Genomic DNA, 19,675 nt, shown 5'->3' on the forward strand with positions numbered 1-19,675 from the left:
AACAACGGACGTTGTCTCAAAGCAGCTTTACAGACACATATAAACACAGGATGGAGATTTTAAGTGTGTGAATTTATCCCTATTGAGCGAGCCGGTGGTGAGGAAGAAACCTTGAGAGGAACCAGACTCAGAAGGGAACCCGTCCTCATCTGGGGAACGACGGATAGTGTGAGAGTAAAAGAAAGTTCATTATGGTTTTACATGAAGTCTGTTTGTTGAACTAGTCCACTGTTCACTAAAGGAGACCCGAGTGTAAAACTGCATGTGGTAATCGCAGTCCCAAGGCCATCGCAGCAACCGTCGTCCCAGCAACCACAGCGAGAACGTCCATGTGGAATCGAGGAGGTCCAAAACCATTTCATGGTACTTCAAGCGGTACCGTCCTCAGCGATCTCCAGGGTGTAGCCTCCAGTTGATGAGAGAACAGCTTTCATTTCTATTCCCTGCTTTATCTGGGTTTGTTATTTTCACCACATCTTGGTGATCTGATGGTTAACTTTTAATGTCTGTAAATTATTTAGACTTCATTAAAACGTCAGACTGGTTGTTGGAGAATCCAGATGGCCATTAATGCTTATTTATTTAATTATTTTTTTTTTGGTGACAAGTTTTGTCAGTTTAATTATTCTGTACTAATGTGAAGTGGTAAAATCCCTCTAACTTTTTTTTAATTAAAAAAAAAAAAAAACAGTCAGACAACGTGCCAATACAGAGAGAATTGTCGGAAATGAACGTGTCATGTTTTTAGAGCGAGAGGAATTTGGTGTTAATGTGCCATTGGAGAAATTGTGCGTTTTCAGAAACCACTGCTGCTAAGTTGCGTAAGACAAAGCATCTACTCTTGTGGGGTTTTTTTTTTTTCTTCTTTCCTCTGCTCTTTTACGTAGATTGTACTCAAAAACATAATTAAATCATTTCTTCAAAAGTTCGAGTTTTCCTTTCACTCCTCAAATCTTCTTCGTTCGCGACGTCACTTCTTTATTATCTTCCATCTGACGTTCATCTGTCAGCATTCAGATCAAGCCTCTGGCTAATAAGTACATCATTCCTGTCATGAGAAAAATGTTTTCAACACCTTTTGAAAGCATGAGCTGCCATGTATGCCATGCTAAGTGCATAAATGTAATGTATACGGTACGTGGGTAACTCCCAGAATTATTGGCACCCTTCTTTCTATTGGTCTCAAATAAAAATGGCTCACGATGATTCAGATTTTCCACTCGAATAACCAGAGAAAAGAATTACTTCTGGTGGAAAAAAAAATTAGAATAAAAATCATCCAGAATTTCCATTTTTTTATATAGTAATACTTTCTCTTAAAAAGTGTCAACATGGAGTCATTTAAAAAAAATTGTGATCCTAGAAAAATTCTTTTTTTTTTTTTTTTCCCCAGTTGCTCTTAGTGTTCACGTGAAAACGTGACCTTGACATTTTCCAACACTTTTTAGTAAATAATGTGATGGTGAATTTCTCCAAAAGTATTGGCAACCTTTATGATGATGAGCAAAAAAAAAAAAAAAAATCATATGTAAAATGTTCACAAATCCAATGAATGAATTTCCAATAGCCAATTTTTATTTTATTATTATTATTTAGAAATGTTCAGAAGTTTTCATTATGCTTCTGATATTTTTTTTTTTTTTTAGAAGTTTATTTATACTTCCGATTGTACTTTTATCTTATACGATCGTTTCTTCCCGTTCTCGTAACGCTTGCCGATAATCGATCACGGAGAATTGACTGGTGATGATGGTGACTTCCACATGATCCGAGTGAATTCCACATGACACTGAAAGCGTCGTATCTCTGAACGCTTCTGATTCGGATTCTGCGTCTTCCGAGTCCATAAAAATATCATAAAATAATATTTCTTTTGACAGCAATGATGTGTTCCTGCGAATTACGGCGGTTATTATTGAACTCTAAATAGTTTGCTAGACGTCTTTCCAGATCTGTCTGTAAGCCAGAGGGGATTTTTTTTTTTTTTTTCCAGGCAGATTTCTTCAAACAGATGCCAAAAACAAAGCCGTCATCTGGCACCGAGTCTACTACAACAACAACAACACCGCCACCACAATCTGCCAAGTGTTCAGTTAGGAAAACATAATTAAGAGTTCATTAAATTAATCTGTCATCAGTGTGTTAGAGAAAGAAAGTTTAATTGTGTTTAAATAGATGATGTGTGTTGTACTTTTCATTTCTTTCATGCAACATGATGCCTTCTATAAAAGTTAATAACGCTGATGGTGTTTCCTGTGTGTGTTTAACGCATAGATACCTGGGGTTATTTGAATGATCCTTGTTTAACATTCTGTAAAAGTAGGGGTGATTGTGGTTTTTCCCCCCCCAGCATTCCATATATATGCAAAACTAAGTCGAACCTCTGTCTTTAAGCCCCATAACCCCTTACCTTTTCTTTCTGCACATGGGGGGGCAGATGCCTGGGTATTATCCCCCATCTTTCAGCCATCATGCACATCATTTCTCCTGCCACCAACTCCTGAACGTTCCACACTCATATCCCAGAGACCTGGCTGGGGTTTGAATCGGCAACCGCTCTACCCAGAGGCGACGCTCCTCCAACTGACCCACAGGATCTCATACAAGCATCCTGTTTTACAGGACTTTTCACCCTGGACTAACGCTAAAGCAAATGCACAGCTTCAAACCCGGCACCTCAAGCACCACAGACCACAATACAGATCATGAGCACTGCTTATTGGACTTTCGTCCTAATAAATGGCTCGAACGTGTAAGTCAAAGAGACTTCCATGACCCATTTAGTGTAAGAGGAGCTGGTTGAGGTTCAGCACTCATCCCTTTCACATAGTTTCTCTCAGTAAGAGGAAGTGTAGCTATGAGAACGCTGCTAAGCAACACACACCAACACACCCACGAACCTGTTGGTCCACTGTACCTGTGTGCTTCCTGGGAAATTTTAAAATGGTTCCTTTAATCATACAGAGTATGACTTTGGTCATGGTGTCGTCATCACTGTAAATTCCAGCATGAAACCGTTTTGTGTAAATTATGGAATAATCATTTTAAAAACATCGAAAACATGAGTAATAAATCAGTTTTTAAGAAAAAAACAAAAAAACAAAAAACCCCACTACCGTAAACAACACTCACCTGTTCACATTTAAGTCATGCAAACCAAGCCAGAGGGTCATTATTGCACACACTCCCACAACACCATCTTAAACATGGTGTGTTTTTACTCAAACCTTCAGCACTCATATCCTCAAGGCCCAAGTGGGGTTTGACCCAGCAACCTTCTGACCCAGAGGCGAAGATTATCCAATCAACCCACAGGATTTTCTACAGTGTTGCATTCTTAGTCTCAGACTGTCCCACTGAAGCAATCGGACGAGACTACAAAGAATTACTTATACTAAGTTTGCCTTTATGAAACTAAGAACCCTTAGTCATTTTGCTAAGAGTGCACTCAGAGACAGTCACGTTACCAGATAATGTTCATTTAGTAACTAAAAACTGATATAGTAACTGATCTTTTTACTAAACTCATATATATAATCAACTTTGAGCACGGATAGGTGTATTTCCTACTAAAAATGATGCGATTATATTTCTCATTTAGGGATAAATGTTGGATACCTAACATCCGGTAGATTGACTCAAGTTTTAAACAGCTTCCATTAATGATTTAACAGTTAAGAATGAATAAATAATCTCCAGAAGCCATATAATATAAATAGACATTAGGCCACTAAATGTAATGAGGATAAATGGGCAGCAGAGGGCAGCAGAGATTAATGCTGAAATTTACGGAAGACAAATTTATCAGGAATGATTAATTTCTAAGAGTTTTCTTCCCTCGATAATTTCCCAAAAATGGCTCAATAAAATAATAGATTTTTTGCAAATAAATAAATAAATAAATAAATTCTTCGCTATCTGGTTAAAATCTATTTAGCAAGAGAATACCGATTCACATGATTTACAAATCAAAACAATCACATATGGAGACGCGATCTGTACTTGTTCGGATTTAAATGCCGATCCATGTGTTTCCCATGCGGATGCGAGTGAATCAGAACGAAAACTCGCGCTCGAAATGAAAAAGGAAGCACGTTCGCCTCACGGAAGATTGGTGGAACTAAAATTTTTACCACTTTTTACACAATCGTAATATTGTTCTTATTCTCTTTGCAGGTAATGCTCCGTGCTGATAACAACATGCTTCGTGGATTTTAATCCACACATTCAATCATCCCATTATTACTTATTCGCAACACGTATCCGTGTCCGTCTTAACAGTCGACAATAACACAACCAAACAACGGCTAAACTTTTGAATTAACTTTATTGTTCTATTTTTGTTACACGTACCCATCTTTTACAACAAAGTACATCTTTATAGCACACATTCCCAATGTCTCGCTCGGCTGGCCTCAGGAATGCTGTCTCTCTCTTTCAGGAATAATATTTATACGGCAGGGTTTGTTTGAATGAAGCACTTGGTGACTGAGGCAGAGAGAACGGGGTCGGTGTCACGTTTAGGGACAGAAACATCTCGCCCTGAAATGAAAAAAGTCTAGACTGACCAATATATTATATTATTATTTGTTTAAAAGAAAAAAGAGAGCGAGAGAGAGCGAGCGAGAGAGAGAGAGAGATTTAGTCGGGGGTGAAACTTGTTTGTACAGCTATGAAGAAATCGGTTGAGTCTAAGTGCTGATTTAAGTCAGGGGGCTCTGGGAATAGATTAGAGACGCATCATTAACAACACCGTGCTCGTTTACTCACTCGTCAAACGTGCTCTGTTACCGATTTCTGATGTGACGCGATATGTTTAATAGACAGTGTGAGGAGGCTGACCCGAGTGTGCAGAGCTGTATCAGTGAGATGCTGTGAATTGTGCATATAAAAGGTATTCACGAGCGCGGAGGAGTGAGAGCATTTCAGTTCAGCGAGCACCGGGCGCTCAGACACGCCCACTTCCTTTCCTCTCACTAGGCGGCGTGTACACTGTGCTTGTAAGTCAACGGCCACGCTCGCTCGTACTGCTCTGCACGCTCAGGTTTGATTGATTAATAATAAGTAGACTTCAGTATCGGTATCGGTATCGACTTGGTATTGATGCGCCCCTAGAACAGACACTGTAAATGATGTAATATTATTAAAGCATGTCTCAGCGGAATGTCCCTTTTTTTTTTTTTTTTTTTTTTTTAGTCCCCATGAAACCTAAAATACATTTCTTCAATTCCAGCGTAGCAAAAACACGCGCACGGTGATCGTTAACGTGACGTTAAAATTCAAAAAGCGCTAAGAAGAGACGTGGCCGAGTTCCTGGGGTCGGAAAAAGTACGCTCTGAGTTTTGTTTGGCAGTGGCGTGTTACTGCAGCAAGTCACTGTATAACTATAAAAAACAGTAATAAACCATTAAAATGATTAAACCTCTGTTTGCATAGATATATTACAATGGCTTATTAACTGGGGTTTGGTTAACAAACGATACTTTTATGTTAAAGTGACTTTAATCCTGACGGGTTAAGGGATAAGTGCTGGAGTTAGATGAAATACATTCACAGTCATCAGGTGTCCTTAACACACACTCGACTCACTTTTCGTTGCTCGTGTTTTTTTTTTTTTGCATCTATTAAATGATAAAATGTCTACGGTTTAAAAAAAAAACCAAACAAACAAAAAAAAACAAACACCTTACAAACCCTAAATAGCGAAAAAATTCCACAAACCATACAAACACTCTGAAAATGTACCATATGGCAAAAATGTAAATGTGGTCCTATGCTGCGTTCATGAAAGCTGGGTGGTCAAGTTTTCCCAGAACCCCCCCCTCCCCGAGAATACGGCTCTCAGAACATATCACCCTAGATACATGGGGTCCTGGAAACATAGACACAAAGATACATGGGTAAACCCTAGATACCTAGGGTCCTCTGAGCACAGAACCCTGGGAACATTGGGCCATAGATACATAGGGTTCGGGGAACATGTAATACTGGGAAGATAGGGTTCTGGGAATATCGGACCATAGATACATAGGGTCCTGGAAACATAGAGCCCTAGGAACATAGGACCATAGATATATAGGGTCCTGGGAATATAGAACTGTAGATACATAGGATCCGGGGAACTTAGACGTGTCGAAACATAGGGTTCTAGGAACATGGCAACAATGGGGCTCTTGACGACAGGCACCAGGATATGGCTCTTGAAGCATAGAACCCTTGCAATATAGGATGTGGAAACCTAAAGCCCTGGGAGCATAGAACCTTAAATACATAGGATACTGAGAACATAGGACCTGAGATACATCGGGTACTTGAAATATAAAAACGTGGATAAATAGGATTCTGGGAACACAGTGCCTTAGATTAATAAGGTCTGGGGAACATAAAAGTGAAGAAACATAAGGTTCTGGGAACATGGGAACATAGGCTCTGGGAGCACGGAACCCTTGGAACCTAGGAACTGGGAACACAAAACAATAGGAACACGGAACCCTAGATGAATGGCACTATGGGTGCCACCGTGTTGAAAACGACGTCACAGAATTCCAACTCTAAGTGGTAAGTATGCTATAATCAGAAAACGGAAACGCCCCACTTCAGTCACGAACGCAGCAGTAGAACCAAATTTGCGTGTGAAAATAATCAGTTCATTCTTATTAATCATGATGTAACAGCACATTCTGTAAAAGCACACACATACAACAAATATCTACATTCCAGAGTGCATGATCATCATATAGGAGGCAGCTGCAGCATTAACACACACACATTTACACCATCACACAGCTCCGATCACACTTCAGCACACGCCTGTCTGGCCTGGTTTCAGTTCAACATCCGTAGTACAGCGTAAAATAAAGTAACACTATGTTCACACTAGAGGGCGACAAAGTAACAGGAGAGCGTTCTTTTGGTACGCGTCACGGAGTCACGATTTCAGGGGCAGCGTCAGGCACCGTTCGAGACGTTCTGAAGAAAAATAAAGCTTGGAAGGAAGTAGCAAAGATCGTTGGTGTCTCTGGTGAGCGTACGTAGCAAGTACGGCTCCTGATCGGCCAACGAAGCTAGTACGAGGCCAAGCACGTAGCATGTAAACGACCACATTTCACACGGATTAGTGTGCTATTTAAATAGTGTTTAACTAGTTTGTTTTTGGAAGTGTAGCCACTACCGTTTCACATCGGAAATAATAATAATAAAAAAAAAAGACAAAAACAACGCTCGACATGGCCACGCCCACAAGTGACAAACTACAAGTGACACTAACGACTTCTTTCTTGCTAGTGTGAACGTAGTGTAACTTCACCCTGCATCCTAACGTGCACTAATATCGACGGATGACACGAGCGTTCCGCACACCAGCGGAGGGCGTTTGCATTAAAAACCTTTGTCGTGAAAATGTCGTAAAATTTGCACATTTTGCGGAATCGCTAACAAACGTCGGCCACAAAGTAACGGGTTTCATTTACATGCTTTTAGCGCTCTAGAAACGATGGTAAATATTCGTTGCATATTAACACGCAAACTTTGTCGCGTGTATAACGGGCGTTAAGTCGATGTGAATTGTAACGTAACGTTACTTGAGTAGCTTTTTCAAAGTAAATTTGTCAACCTAGCGTCCCATCCGGGATGTATTCCCACCTCCCAGTCGGCGTTCCTGGGATAGACTCCGTTTCCACCACATCCCTAACCAGGATAAAGTGCTTTACTGAATATGAACGAGTCAAGCTTATCGAATAAACAAAGTGTACGAGTTGTTCTGGATTTATCCGAGTCGAGAAAATAAAAGAAATCTTATTAGCTGCTTAAATTTGGATACCTTCTTTCCCACTTTTCTTTCCCTTAACATTCCTTCTGTTACCTTTCTTACCGTTCTGTTCTTTCCGCTACGTTTCCTTTCCTAAACGGAGCTCTACTGGTCATGGAGTGCACTACACATTCCCTAGTCAGCATATGCTTGTGATTCGGCCAAACGGTTTTCCGAGAAACAAAAACATATATATAATAAATATTCATGCATGAAGATGTTGCCGTTGAAGACGACCTATCGCTGTGAGAAAAAGAAAAAAAAAATGAATTATGGTTTTAAAAAAAAAAAGAAGAAGTTTTTGAGGACGGCTACTTCAATGGATTTTAAGGCTTCCCGTCTTCGAGAAAGTAATAGCTACAGAAATGCTCCAAAGTATCGATATCATTTGCATATTTTCGCCTTGTTTGAAAAGTACACACCAGTTTTAAGGACACCTGATGCAGAGCTGAACTTCATGTTCTGAAAAAAACAAAAAAAAACTAGAAATGAAATGTTTACACACGTCCCTGTGGTACGACTTATGGATTTATGGCTGCATGCCATATATACAAGGACTATATATCAAAGAAGAAACACTCACACTCACACTCACACACACACACACACACACACACACACAGCTGAAAGTTATGGGCCGGTAGTCGTTAATACACAAAGAGCAACAAAACAAAAGATCCTGCACGGCTCAAGAGAACACATGCTCCGTATTTTAAATCAGGAATGGCCTCCAGGTAGCAACGAGTGGAGGTCAGTGGAAACCGGTTCCTTTTGTGAGGACAAAAGGGTTCGTTTCACACATTCCAACATCCGCAGGCAGCGGAAAAGACGGGAAAAGCCTGGGATAATAAAAAAGACAATGTGCACCTCCGATCTTTCAACCGGCCTCTCTTTCTTTACACACTTGAGGAAATAAAATAAAATAACTGAAACTGGAACCTAGAGCACCATAGAGAAATCCGTCTCATCACCTGCACAAGAAACTCAGAGTAAATAACTGCTGCTTTTCTGGGTGGGTTGTTTTTTTTTGTTGTTTTTGTTTTTTGACCCCGTAATATTAAAAAAAAAAAAAAAAAGAAAGAAAGAAAAGAAAAAAATAGGGGACAAATTTTCCCTGGAAGTTTTGACGCTTCAGAGCTCCGACTTCTCGGTTTTCTCTGTGAGAGGCTCCGTTTCGAACGGATCGTCCTGAGGGAACACGACGTAGCACAGCTTCTGGCCCAAATACGTCACACGCTCTGAAAAAAACCCCAACAAAACCACACACACACACACACAAAGTGAAGCAGGATGAATAGAAGTTACTCTCAAGATGAATAAACACCAACATAAGACCTGTTTCAATACGTTGGGACACTGGGACAGGTGTACGTACGTCAGCTTTATCACAGTGAATGATTATAATCTACAGAGTTATCGAAGATCATTTTCTCGTAGAGAGGAGGAAAAGAAGAGTAAAGATTGTTAGCTAATCCTTGAAAACGTTAGCATGTATGGAAGAGTTGTTGTTTTTTTTTTTAATGTATAATTTTAATGTTTGTAGTTTTCTTATAACAGTCACCTCCAGGAATTATTGCCATTAATTGAGAGGCATGTTTGGGATCATTATGTAGCTGAACAGTCAAGTCTTATCCTCCTTGGGCAGATTCGGAGCGTCACTCACCCACTGCGCTGTAGATCCAGCGTGGCTTTTGTGACCACTGCACTCCGATGAAGTAGATAGGGACTCCGGTGAGCATGATGACCAGCCCCATCCCACACACCACAGGCTCAGAGTACAGACTGAAGCCCAGCAACACGGCCCAGAACACCAGGTAACTGATGGGGATCAGCAAACTCACCTGCACGCACGGATACAATAAACAATTCTGTAGTGCAGGAAAAGCCATGAGGTAAACACCAAGAATTGAAGATGCAACAACAACAACAACAATAATAATAATCCCATTTTCAAAACATCTATTTATGTTGATGCCTCGGTAGACATCCTCAGGAACAGGTTATGGTCCTGAAGGTGCCTACCAAGATTTGTGCCAGTGCGCAAAGCCATTGTTGAGATAAAGCCTCAATTCCTGTTTGGCGGCTTCGCCGGCGGATCTGTTGGGCCATTAAGGGCAAACCGTTTGGAGTATTCAAAATTCACGTCCATGGAGGTCTGAAGATCTGTACCAAATCTGATGTGTACCAAATCTGATGTTGATTGGACATAATTTGTAGGAGGAGTAGCGAGAAAACAGTTTTTGACAAAATCCAAGATGGCGGAAAATCTAATTTCCGTGGAAGCTGACGTCATAGGGTGCATTGAACTTGTCTCGACCCAGGGAATCTGGAGATGCCTGGCTTTCAAACGGACTTCTGGACACATCGTTGGAAGTTACGATGAGAAACATACTTCCAAATCAGGCCCAAATCTGACCCGATCCGTGGCTTTTTTCACATCACACGTCCGTATCCACCACCAACACCTCGCAGTGGTTCATATATTTCTAAACTCCACGCTGGTTTCGAGATTGATTTAATCTCTTTAACGGTGTTGACGTGTAGCTGAGCGCACTGCTGATGAATCGAGTGTGTAAGTGTGTTTAAGCGACTCACCTTAATTGGTCTGAAGAGATTGGGTTTCTTCCAGCGATAGAACAGCAAGCCGGCGATGGTCACGCCGTATGAGAGGTAGTTTATAAAAGACACGTAGTTGATCAGGTTGTGGGTTTCACCAATGCAGAGGATGACGATGGTTGCGGTGCACTGAAAGAGAGAGAGAGAGAGAGATTACAGATCGCGGTACTCGTTGTGAGATTACGGACCGCGACGTGTGTTGAGAGATTACGGAGTGTGTATCACGTCTCTTACACAGACGAGCAGAGCCGGGATGGGTGTGCAGTTCTTCAGATGGATCATAGCCAGCAGGTAGGGCAGGTGTCCTTCTCTCGCACCTGAGAAACACAACCTGCACAGAACAGACAATCACTAGCCCATCCCACGTGACATCATCAGTCTGCTGTGAGTTCGCACGGCGTTGCGTTTACCTGGAGGACGTGAACAGGTAGCCGTTAATCCCTCCGAACGTTGACAATGCCACAGAGATGGGCATGACCCAGGAGAACATCCCCAACAGCTTCTCACCAAACGTCTGCAACGCACATCAACACATTCCAGTCAGTACAAGTGTTCAACTCAGCTCAATCATCTGACCAATCAGAAAACGGCGATCTGGAAGTGGGGGTGGTCAGACGTCACTTACCACGGCGACGGCGTTGGACGCGAGCAGCTCCTCGGGGGTCATGGAGGAGAAGTAGGCGATGTTGGTGAGCGTGTACACTAATGTGACCAGAGGAATGGAGATGTAGATTGCACGTGGCAGATTCCTGTACAAACACACGAACATGCAAATGCTAACTTTCTCACAATTTGGGTTTTTAATGCAGGACACTACACGTAAGATCGCATAATTACATGTCTGCTCTTAAACTGTACTATTAAACATGTCAAACATCAGCACTGATGTATGTATTTCACCACTATCACGACCACCATATTATCGGAGAAAACAACTCTGAAAAAGGCTTCAAGCTCCGCCCACTTCGCAAGTTGTTTCCTGATAGATATGTCAATGTATGTGTCATTATGACATATATGTTAGATTCTTTAATAAACATTATTTCCCACAATTATTAGAGTGGAAATACATAAAGCTACATTTATTGTTAAATTTGGTCTTCCTCAAAAATAATTACGGAGTAATTCCTGGCAGATTCCCTACGATCTGAGAGCAGGGCCTAGTCGCAATCGGTGGGCCGTAGCTGAAGTGTGACTCACTTGCGTGGCTCCACCACCTCCTCGGTGACGTAGTTGAGGAAGTTCCAACCACTGAAGGCAAACGAGGCCTGCAGGAAGGCCAGAGCGATCTGCCCCACTGATGGATCTCGGATAAACTCGAACGCTGCTTGAGGCTCCAGAGCGTCATAGTGCCCTACAGAGGGACATACATTTATATATATATATATATATATATATATATATATATATATATATATATATATATATATATATATAAGATATAGTTTTGTGGGTTGAAATATTTGACTTGCAGAACAGAAAACAATATCAGCTAAGCAACAAAACCTGACAACATTAAAACATTTCCAATAGTGATATCTGCACTGGGGTAGATGATAAAATATTTACATAATTAACACTGCAGCGTGAGCCAAACGTCCATCTGTAATTGTTAAGAACATTTTTTTTTAAAAAAAAGTTTCATTTGTAATACAGTTGTCATGTTGATGATGATGAGACTTTATTGGTCGCACATATCCCAGTATGTTAGGAGGTCGGGGTCAGAACGCAGGGTCAGCCATGATACAGCGCCCCCTGGAGCAGAGAGGGTTAAGGGCCTCGCTCAAGGGCCCGACAGTGGCAGCTTGGCAGTGCTCGGGCTTGAACTCCCGACCTTCCGATCAGTAACCCAGAGCCTTAACTGTCAAGCCACCCCTGCCCTGCATTAGCCCCTCCCCCCCAAAAAATGTTAGACATTAAACATGACAAGGTGGTGATGGTAATGAAGTGAAGATCATTTTCCTGAAGTGTTTTATTCCTCTTATACCGCAGTATTACGCCAACAAGTACTAGTTTTAATTCCTTAACGAATGATACACTGTGCTTTATCCATTTATACTATGAGACAGTATAAAAAATAATAAAAAAAAGAGTTCGTCCATGTTCTCACTTATGATACAGCAGCTCTGAACCGTCGTCCCTTCACAAGCCTCTCTTTTTTATTTCTCTTGAAGTTATTAAAAAAAAACAACCCCAGCTTGACATGTTACCGAGAAGTTAAAATCAAACGTTAAATTAACATCACAGTTACAGCGTTATCTCTAAGCACTGACGCTGGAAACGTCTTCAATGAATGTTAAATCAACGTCTAATTAGAGAAAACGTCACCATAACAACAATTACTGTTAAAAAAAAACTGTTAAAAGTCCCTGCGAATGAGCCGTTACTACAGAAACGATAACGCGTGAGCAATCATTACCCAGAAGTCGACAGCGCTGTGGTATGAAACACGACTGAAAGATATTCGTGAGGTTTGCTCGTCAGAAGCATCACTTTTACGACATCTGATAGTTGAATACCGACGACAAAAAGTGAGGAAGAGGACGCTTTACAGGTGGAAGGTTAATCTGATAATGAACCACCGACAATCAAAGGCTTAACTCTTCACCATCGCTAATCCTCTTGGGTTGCTGATGAAACATTGGACTATAATCAGACAGTCAGGCTGGATTATCACAGTCACGCCAGCGCTCGAGTAATGACGTGCTCAGTTTCCTCCTCTGTCTGAGAGATTCATTCATCTGAACAGACAAAGAGCCTCAGAGGTTTTCTCCGTTCGCTATTTCGGTCGCTCAAAAGGCTTTTCAAGGTCGTTCTCAGGAACGCCTCAAAACCGCTCTGTTCTCTGAGAACGCGCACAATAGACACGCGGACAATACGGCGAGCTAGACACGACAGCCGATTATTTTCCTAGCACGACGCATCCTGAACTGTTTTATTCCTCTTATACCATGGCGAGTCGGCGATTACGGTTTTCACTTAGTTCTAAATAAAAACTACGCGTCATACTTTTTAATCGTTTAACGTCACGGAATGTCCACGAAACAAGTTCGTTCCTGTTCCCGTTAACGTTACAGCGGCTATACACACTTCACTTCACTAACGTGTCACACGGTTACGTCGGAATCAGCATCTGATTACGTTTCCCATCAGCCACTGCGCCACAGTGGATCACGCCACATGTCCGCCTGCACCCGGGTCACGTTTTTGTTAACGAGTCGAGTCACTTGCACCTCACGTGTTGTCTCTGTTGCTGTGAAGTGGTTTCGTCCCGTTCTTTAGTCCGTGTATATTGTTCTGCCTCGAGATCCTAGCTCGTGTTTTTCTGTGTCTCAGTTTGTGTCCAACTCTCTCCTGCACTTGCACCTTCCACCTTCGCCTCCGTTACGCGACACAGCACAGGTTACTTCGAATGTCATACTGGCCGACATTCGTTCTTTCAAACAGACGGACGACAAAACACACAGGGTTTCTGAAAAACTGCAAAGCGTAAACGCCTCCGTCGTGAAGATGTCGGAAAACTTCGAGTTACGGCTTTACCTACGACCGTTACAAAGCGCTGGAACTGGAGACTCCTTCCTTAAATGGAGGAAAACAACAAGACGCTTTTCTCCTTTCAGAAAACGTCACGTCAACGGATCGACACGCGGTTTTTAATCCGTTTATGTGCAGCATCCGGCACAGGAGTAAACAATTTGGGGACTTATTTATTTAAATATACCCATTTAAAAATAGATATATGTAAATTGTCAAACAACAAAATGTTAGTATATAAACAGATAAATAAAATAAAAGTAAAAATGCAATCAACACACCAAGTTAGGTGTGCAGGGGCAGGGGCAGGGGCAGGGGTGGCTTGGTGGTTAAGGCTCTGGGTTACTGATCGGAAGGTCGGGAGTTCAAGCCCGAGCACTGCCAAGCTGCCACTGTTGGGCCCTTGAGCAAGGCCCTTAACCCTCTCTGCTCCAGGGGGCGCTGTATCATGGCTGACCCTGCACTCTGACCCCAATGCTGGGGTATGCAAAGAATTATCATTTAGAGAAACAAAGCAGATGTCCTGATTAACTACTGAGATCAGTTTATATTGATTATAATTTAAAGTTGGCTTGTTATGTGTAAAGCTAAAAATAACGCTGGGAAAAACTACAGATATTTGTAGAACAGATAATTCAGGGATTTAAAATAATTTAATTAAAGCTTATTTAAAATAAAAAAGGAACAGCCTGTGATTTTAGTTAAGCATACCAGCAGTTATATATTAATTTGCCGATATGTTTCTTCATCCCAGTCCAGGACACGGTGGTTATTAACTCAACCAAAACTAAACGGAGAATAAAAACACGCGTCTGAACTCCGTGCTCCTCCCGATACAACTTCCTGCTGACCTGGAGCTAGTAATGCAGGTCATGTGACCTGGAGCTATAAAAGCTGTTTGTACTAGGGTTGAAGATATGAAAAGGCTTTGTTCATATAGACACACACACACACATATACACACACACACATACACACACACATACACACACACATACCTTTGCAAATTTGGACCAAGCCCACTACGATAATGAGAACAAGAGCAAGCAGTTTCCCGATGGTGAAGAAATCCTGGATGCGTGTGGCCCAGCGAACACTGGAGCAGTTCACCCACGTCAGCAGCACTGAGAGAGAGAGAGAGAGAGGGAGAGAGAGAGGGAGAGAGAGAGAGAGAGAGAGAGAGAGAGGAAAACAGAAAAGATTCACACTTCATATGAAACACATACACACATGTAAAAACTGCTCTTCCCTACAGTACAAATGAAGACATGGACGAAATGAAATATAACAATTCACACAAGTCTCGAGTCTCTGAGGTGGAGTCCAAGTCAAGTCTCGAGTCTTTGAGGTGGAGTCCAAGTCGAGTCGCGAGTCTTTGAGGTGGAGTCCAAGTCGAGTCTCGAGTCTTTGAGGTGGAGTCCAAGTCGAGTCTCGAGTCTTTGAGGTGGAGTCCAAGTCGAGTTGCGAGTCTTTGAGGTGGAGTCCAAGTCAAGTCTCGAGTCGTTGAGTTGGAGTCCAAGTCCAGTCTCGAGTCTTTGAGGTGGAGTCCAGGTCGAGTCTCGAGTCGTTGAGGTGGAGTCCAGGTCGAGTCTCGAGTCTTTGAGGTGGAGTCCAAGTCGAGTCTCAAGTCTTTGAGGTGAAGTCCAAGTCAAGTCTCGAGTCTTTGAGGTGGAGTCCAAGTCAAGTCTCGAGTCTTTGAGGTGGAGTCCAAGTCCAGTCTCGAGACGTTGAGTTGGAGTCCAAGTCGAGTCTCGAGTCTTTGAGGTGGAGTCCAAGTCAAGTCTCGAGTCTTTGAGGTGGAGTCCAAGTCAAGTCTCGAGTCTTTGAGGTGGAGTCCAAGTCCAGTCTCGAGACGTTGAGTTGGAGTCCAAGTCAAGTCTCGAGTCTTTGAGGTGGAGTCCAAGTCAAGTCTCGAGTCTTTGAGGTGGAGTCCAAGTCCAGTCTCGAGACGTTGAGTTGGAGTCCAAGTCGAGTCTCGAGTCTTTGAGGTGGAGTCCAAGTCAAGTCTCGAGTCTTTGAGGTGGAGTCCAAGTCCAGTCATTTTTTTGCCACTTAAGTGTGACTCGAGTCCAAGTCGCAGACTCGAGTTTCCAACTCTGCCACGTACACATCGACTGCTTCTTTGAGCTTAACGCCACATTTCGGCTGCGATAGAGATCCTTGCCGAAGCAAACCCTGATCCCTGAATCCCACTTTCTCGCGGGATCAAACCCGTCTATCACGTGATCTTGACTCTGTCACTATTTTGTAAGGAAACAAGCAAAAAGAGAAATAAGCAAAATAAAATGTGGAGGAAGGACTGGTTGGTGAGAGGCAGACAGTCGCCATGTTTCATCAGGATAGTGATGAAAAAGTAACCATTTTTATACTTTGCATTATTATTATTGTGGTATATTCTCTCCTCGCACTCCCGTACCAACAGATGGATGATCAACCGGATTCAGGGATCTGCTGCGCATGACCGCAGATGAATATGATTTCCTCCCTGACTGTTTTTCGTCACTGTACTTACAGCTAATCCCAAAGGCAATTTACTCTACACAATTCACTTCCGAGAAAATCATACGTGCTTGAAAATATCGGCACCTCGATGAGCGTTCACGGGCTGACAAAACGGCTGGGAAATTAGGGTTGAAATCATGTAGTGTGTTTTATCTCGCCGCTTCTGCTCGATAAAGACGCAGTGATGAAGACAAAGCGATCGTTTTAATCGAACTCAAACACTACACTCACTCACGTGGGTTCCGTCAGTCCTCAGAGTGCGCTATAAAAAAAAGGTTCCTACTGCAACAGCATATACAACGTTTGTTCCTACTGTCACGGCGTTGCACTAGGGTGTGTTCACACTTATCATATCAAAAAATATTCTGGCTTTGTCATAAATCTCATATTCGCTCTGTCTTTCACGCTGGTTTTTCCACATTTTCCCCCAGTTTTGTGAAACTCGCCTATCAGGAAACGCTTGACTTTTGGAAGCTCGGCTGCGACCCAAAAAATGCTGGCGGCAGAGCTTTTTAAAAGCGCTCGCATTCCACCTGTCATGCGGCCACTTCACATGGGATTACATGGAAACTTGTGCTGCTCGATGTTTCAGGATCGACGTGATTGTCACACTGCAGCACTGTTTCCCCGAAATCATCCGAAACGTCATGTTACCTGCTAGAGAGTTCAATAGTGTTCAATAATCTTTCAAAGGAAAACAGCTGGTTTTTGGCGGTCAAGTTACCAAGCGTTAGCAAATAGTTAAGAAAAAAAACACATCAAATATTAGAAACGTCGCAAACTCCGTGTTTCCGACATGGCTCAGATTATCCTAAGAACGCCGTGGATAAGTACAGGGAGAGTTTTACAGAGAGACTACAAATAAACTGGAGCCACTTTCTGCTTTCAAAAGAAGCCATTGTAATTGCAGAGAGCCTCTCGGTACAACTCAGTACAGTTCAGAATGACTCTCTCTCTCTCTCTCTCTCTCTCTCTCTCTCGATCATATTTCACTGTAGGCCGCTTTAAGGCTTTGTCGGGTGTTGAAGTGGAATCACGTGTTTCGGGGGAACGCATCACGGTGTGACGCAGTAATGGGAACAGCGTGGCTGAATTCGCCCACGTGGCTCAGATTTCACAGAGTAACGTCGAGGGGGAAGAAAAAAAAAATCAGAGTCTTTCATATGCGTTTCGTATGATCTGGAAAATGTCTTTCTAGCCAGTCCTACGGGGTTAGTCACGGTAAAGAAAAAGAAAGAAAGAAAGAAAGAAAGAAAGAAAGAAATGATGGAAGAAGAGAACAGAAGAGAACTGGAAAAGAAAAACAAGTAAGAGAAGGAGAAAGAGCGAAGAGGAAAAGAGGTAGAAAGGAAGAAAGGGGTCATGTGTATGAAGAAGAGAAGGGCGGAATGGAGAAAAAGACAAGAGACATACTGGGAGAGTGAGTGAGGGGGAAAAAAAAAAGAAACAAAAGAAAAGGAGAAAAAGGCCGGAAAGAAAGACACAGTATGAGATAAGCAGAAAAGAAAAAGAGGAATAGATAATACAAAAAGAGGAGAAGAGAATGAAAAGAAAGAAAATAAAGAAGAAAAGAGCGTGAAGGTGAGAGAAACAGGGCCTTACAGCGTGGTTTATTACTGACTGTTGATTTAAGAAAGAAAGAAAGAAAGAAAGAAATGATGGCGAAGAGAACAGAAAAGAGAAGGAGAAAGACAGAAGAGGGAAAGAAGTAGAAAGGAAGGAAGGAAGAAAAGGGTCATGTTTTAACGAAGAAGAGAAGCGCCGAATGGAGAGAAAGACGAGAGATAAACCGGGAGAGTGAGTGAGAAAAAAGAAAAAAACAAAGAAATGGAGAAAAAGGCCAGAAAGAAAGAAAAATAAAAAGTAAGACACGGTGTGCAGAAAAAGAGGATAACATTTTAAAAGAGGGGGAGAGAATGAAAAGAAAGACAATTCTGAAGGGAACAGAGTGAAGGTGAGAGAAACGGGGCCTAACAGTGTGTTTAATTACTGAGTATTAATGAAGGAAAGAAAGAAAGAAGGCTAGAAAGAAAAGGAGGGATAGAGAAGAGAAAAAGGGATAAAGAAGAAGAGTTTAAACGTTTGTGTACATATCTGTGTATAAGTCAGGTTTTCCCTTCTGCCTACTGGACATGCCGACATGCTCAGGAGACATAATCAGTTGTGTAGACATGTCTTGTGTGTGTGTGTGTGTGTGTGTGTGTGTGTGTGTGTGTACATATATGAATGTGTGTTTGTGTGTGCGCTTGTGCATATGTTTTTGTATCCCGTCTCGTTTGACAACAGCTCCAGTGGAGATCCGGTGTCTCCAGGGCCGGCTGGTGCCGTGAATCCAGCAATGTGGCAAAGGACACTGGGTAAAGGGGACACAGCTTCCCCCTTCTCATCCATCACTGCCTGGAGCTGCCCACCCACACACCCACACACACACACACACACACACACACACACACAACTAAATGCACATTAGCTTAACAACCACACAAAAACCGGGAATTAGTCAGGATCTGGAAACGAACGACAGCCAGATAAAAACACACACACACACACACACACACACTGCACAGCAGTGCGCCGGTTGCCACTGCTGTTGTTGCTCAATTCGTTACCTCTCAAGTAAATTTCATACGCCCGTCTGTTTATAAAAGGATACTGATAATATTCAAAGAGACAATAATAAAAATAACCACAGCGTAAATAAATATAAATATAAATATAATAATCCGTGCTGTATTTGTGTTTATATATTTGTGTATTTATTTTGACAGCCTGTGCATATTTTAGTCCATGTGCCTAAATTCCCCGATGTGGTGTTCTCCTGTAGTAGCCTGTCCACCCCGAGGTTTGATGTGCTCTGAGATGCTTCTCTGCTCACCACAGCTGTAAAGACTGGTTACTTGAGTTACTGTAGCCTTCCTGTCAGCTCCAACCAGTCTGCCTATTCTCCTCTCATCTCCAAGACGTTTCTGCTTGCGGAAGCACTCAACGTTTTGGGTCTTTCGCATCATTCTGTGTAGATTTTAGAGGCTGTGTCCGACACGAACAACCACGCGACGGTCAGAGCCACCGAGACAGTGCACATGACAGTACTTGCAAAGAAAAAAAAAAGAAAGAAAGGAAGGAAGGAAGCAAGCCAGCAAGGAAGAAATGTTTTATCTCAACCCTCATACCCACATGAAGATAAAATGCTTAGATGACATGAAAGCGGCTGTTAAT

At 42.2% G+C, this 19,675-nt stretch overlaps 1 protein-coding gene across 1 annotated transcript in view; it reads right to left on the bottom strand.

Annotated features, from left to right (window-relative positions):
* Positions 1-4,308: 4,308 nt before the first annotated feature.
* Positions 4,309-19,675, bottom strand: part of slc7a10a (solute carrier family 7 member 10a) — a 35,100-nt gene continuing 19,733 nt past the window's right edge. The window contains exons 4-11 of the mRNA XM_053616763.1: positions 14,956-15,081; positions 11,624-11,777; positions 11,049-11,172; positions 10,834-10,937; positions 10,658-10,754; positions 10,403-10,552; positions 9,471-9,648; positions 4,309-9,045 (exon numbers count right to left, since the gene is read on the bottom strand). Coding sequence (XP_053472738.1) covers positions 8,939-9,045; positions 9,471-9,648; positions 10,403-10,552; positions 10,658-10,754; positions 10,834-10,937; positions 11,049-11,172; positions 11,624-11,777; positions 14,956-15,081 — 1,040 coding nt within the window. The 3' untranslated portion in view covers positions 4,309-8,938. The remainder of the gene's footprint in view (positions 9,046-9,470; positions 9,649-10,402; positions 10,553-10,657; positions 10,755-10,833; positions 10,938-11,048; positions 11,173-11,623; positions 11,778-14,955; positions 15,082-19,675) is intronic.

This window comes from Ictalurus furcatus, chromosome 27 (genome assembly GCF_023375685.1).
Source record: "Ictalurus furcatus strain D&B chromosome 27, Billie_1.0, whole genome shotgun sequence".
NCBI classification, from domain to species: Eukaryota; Metazoa; Chordata; class Actinopteri; order Siluriformes; family Ictaluridae; genus Ictalurus; species Ictalurus furcatus.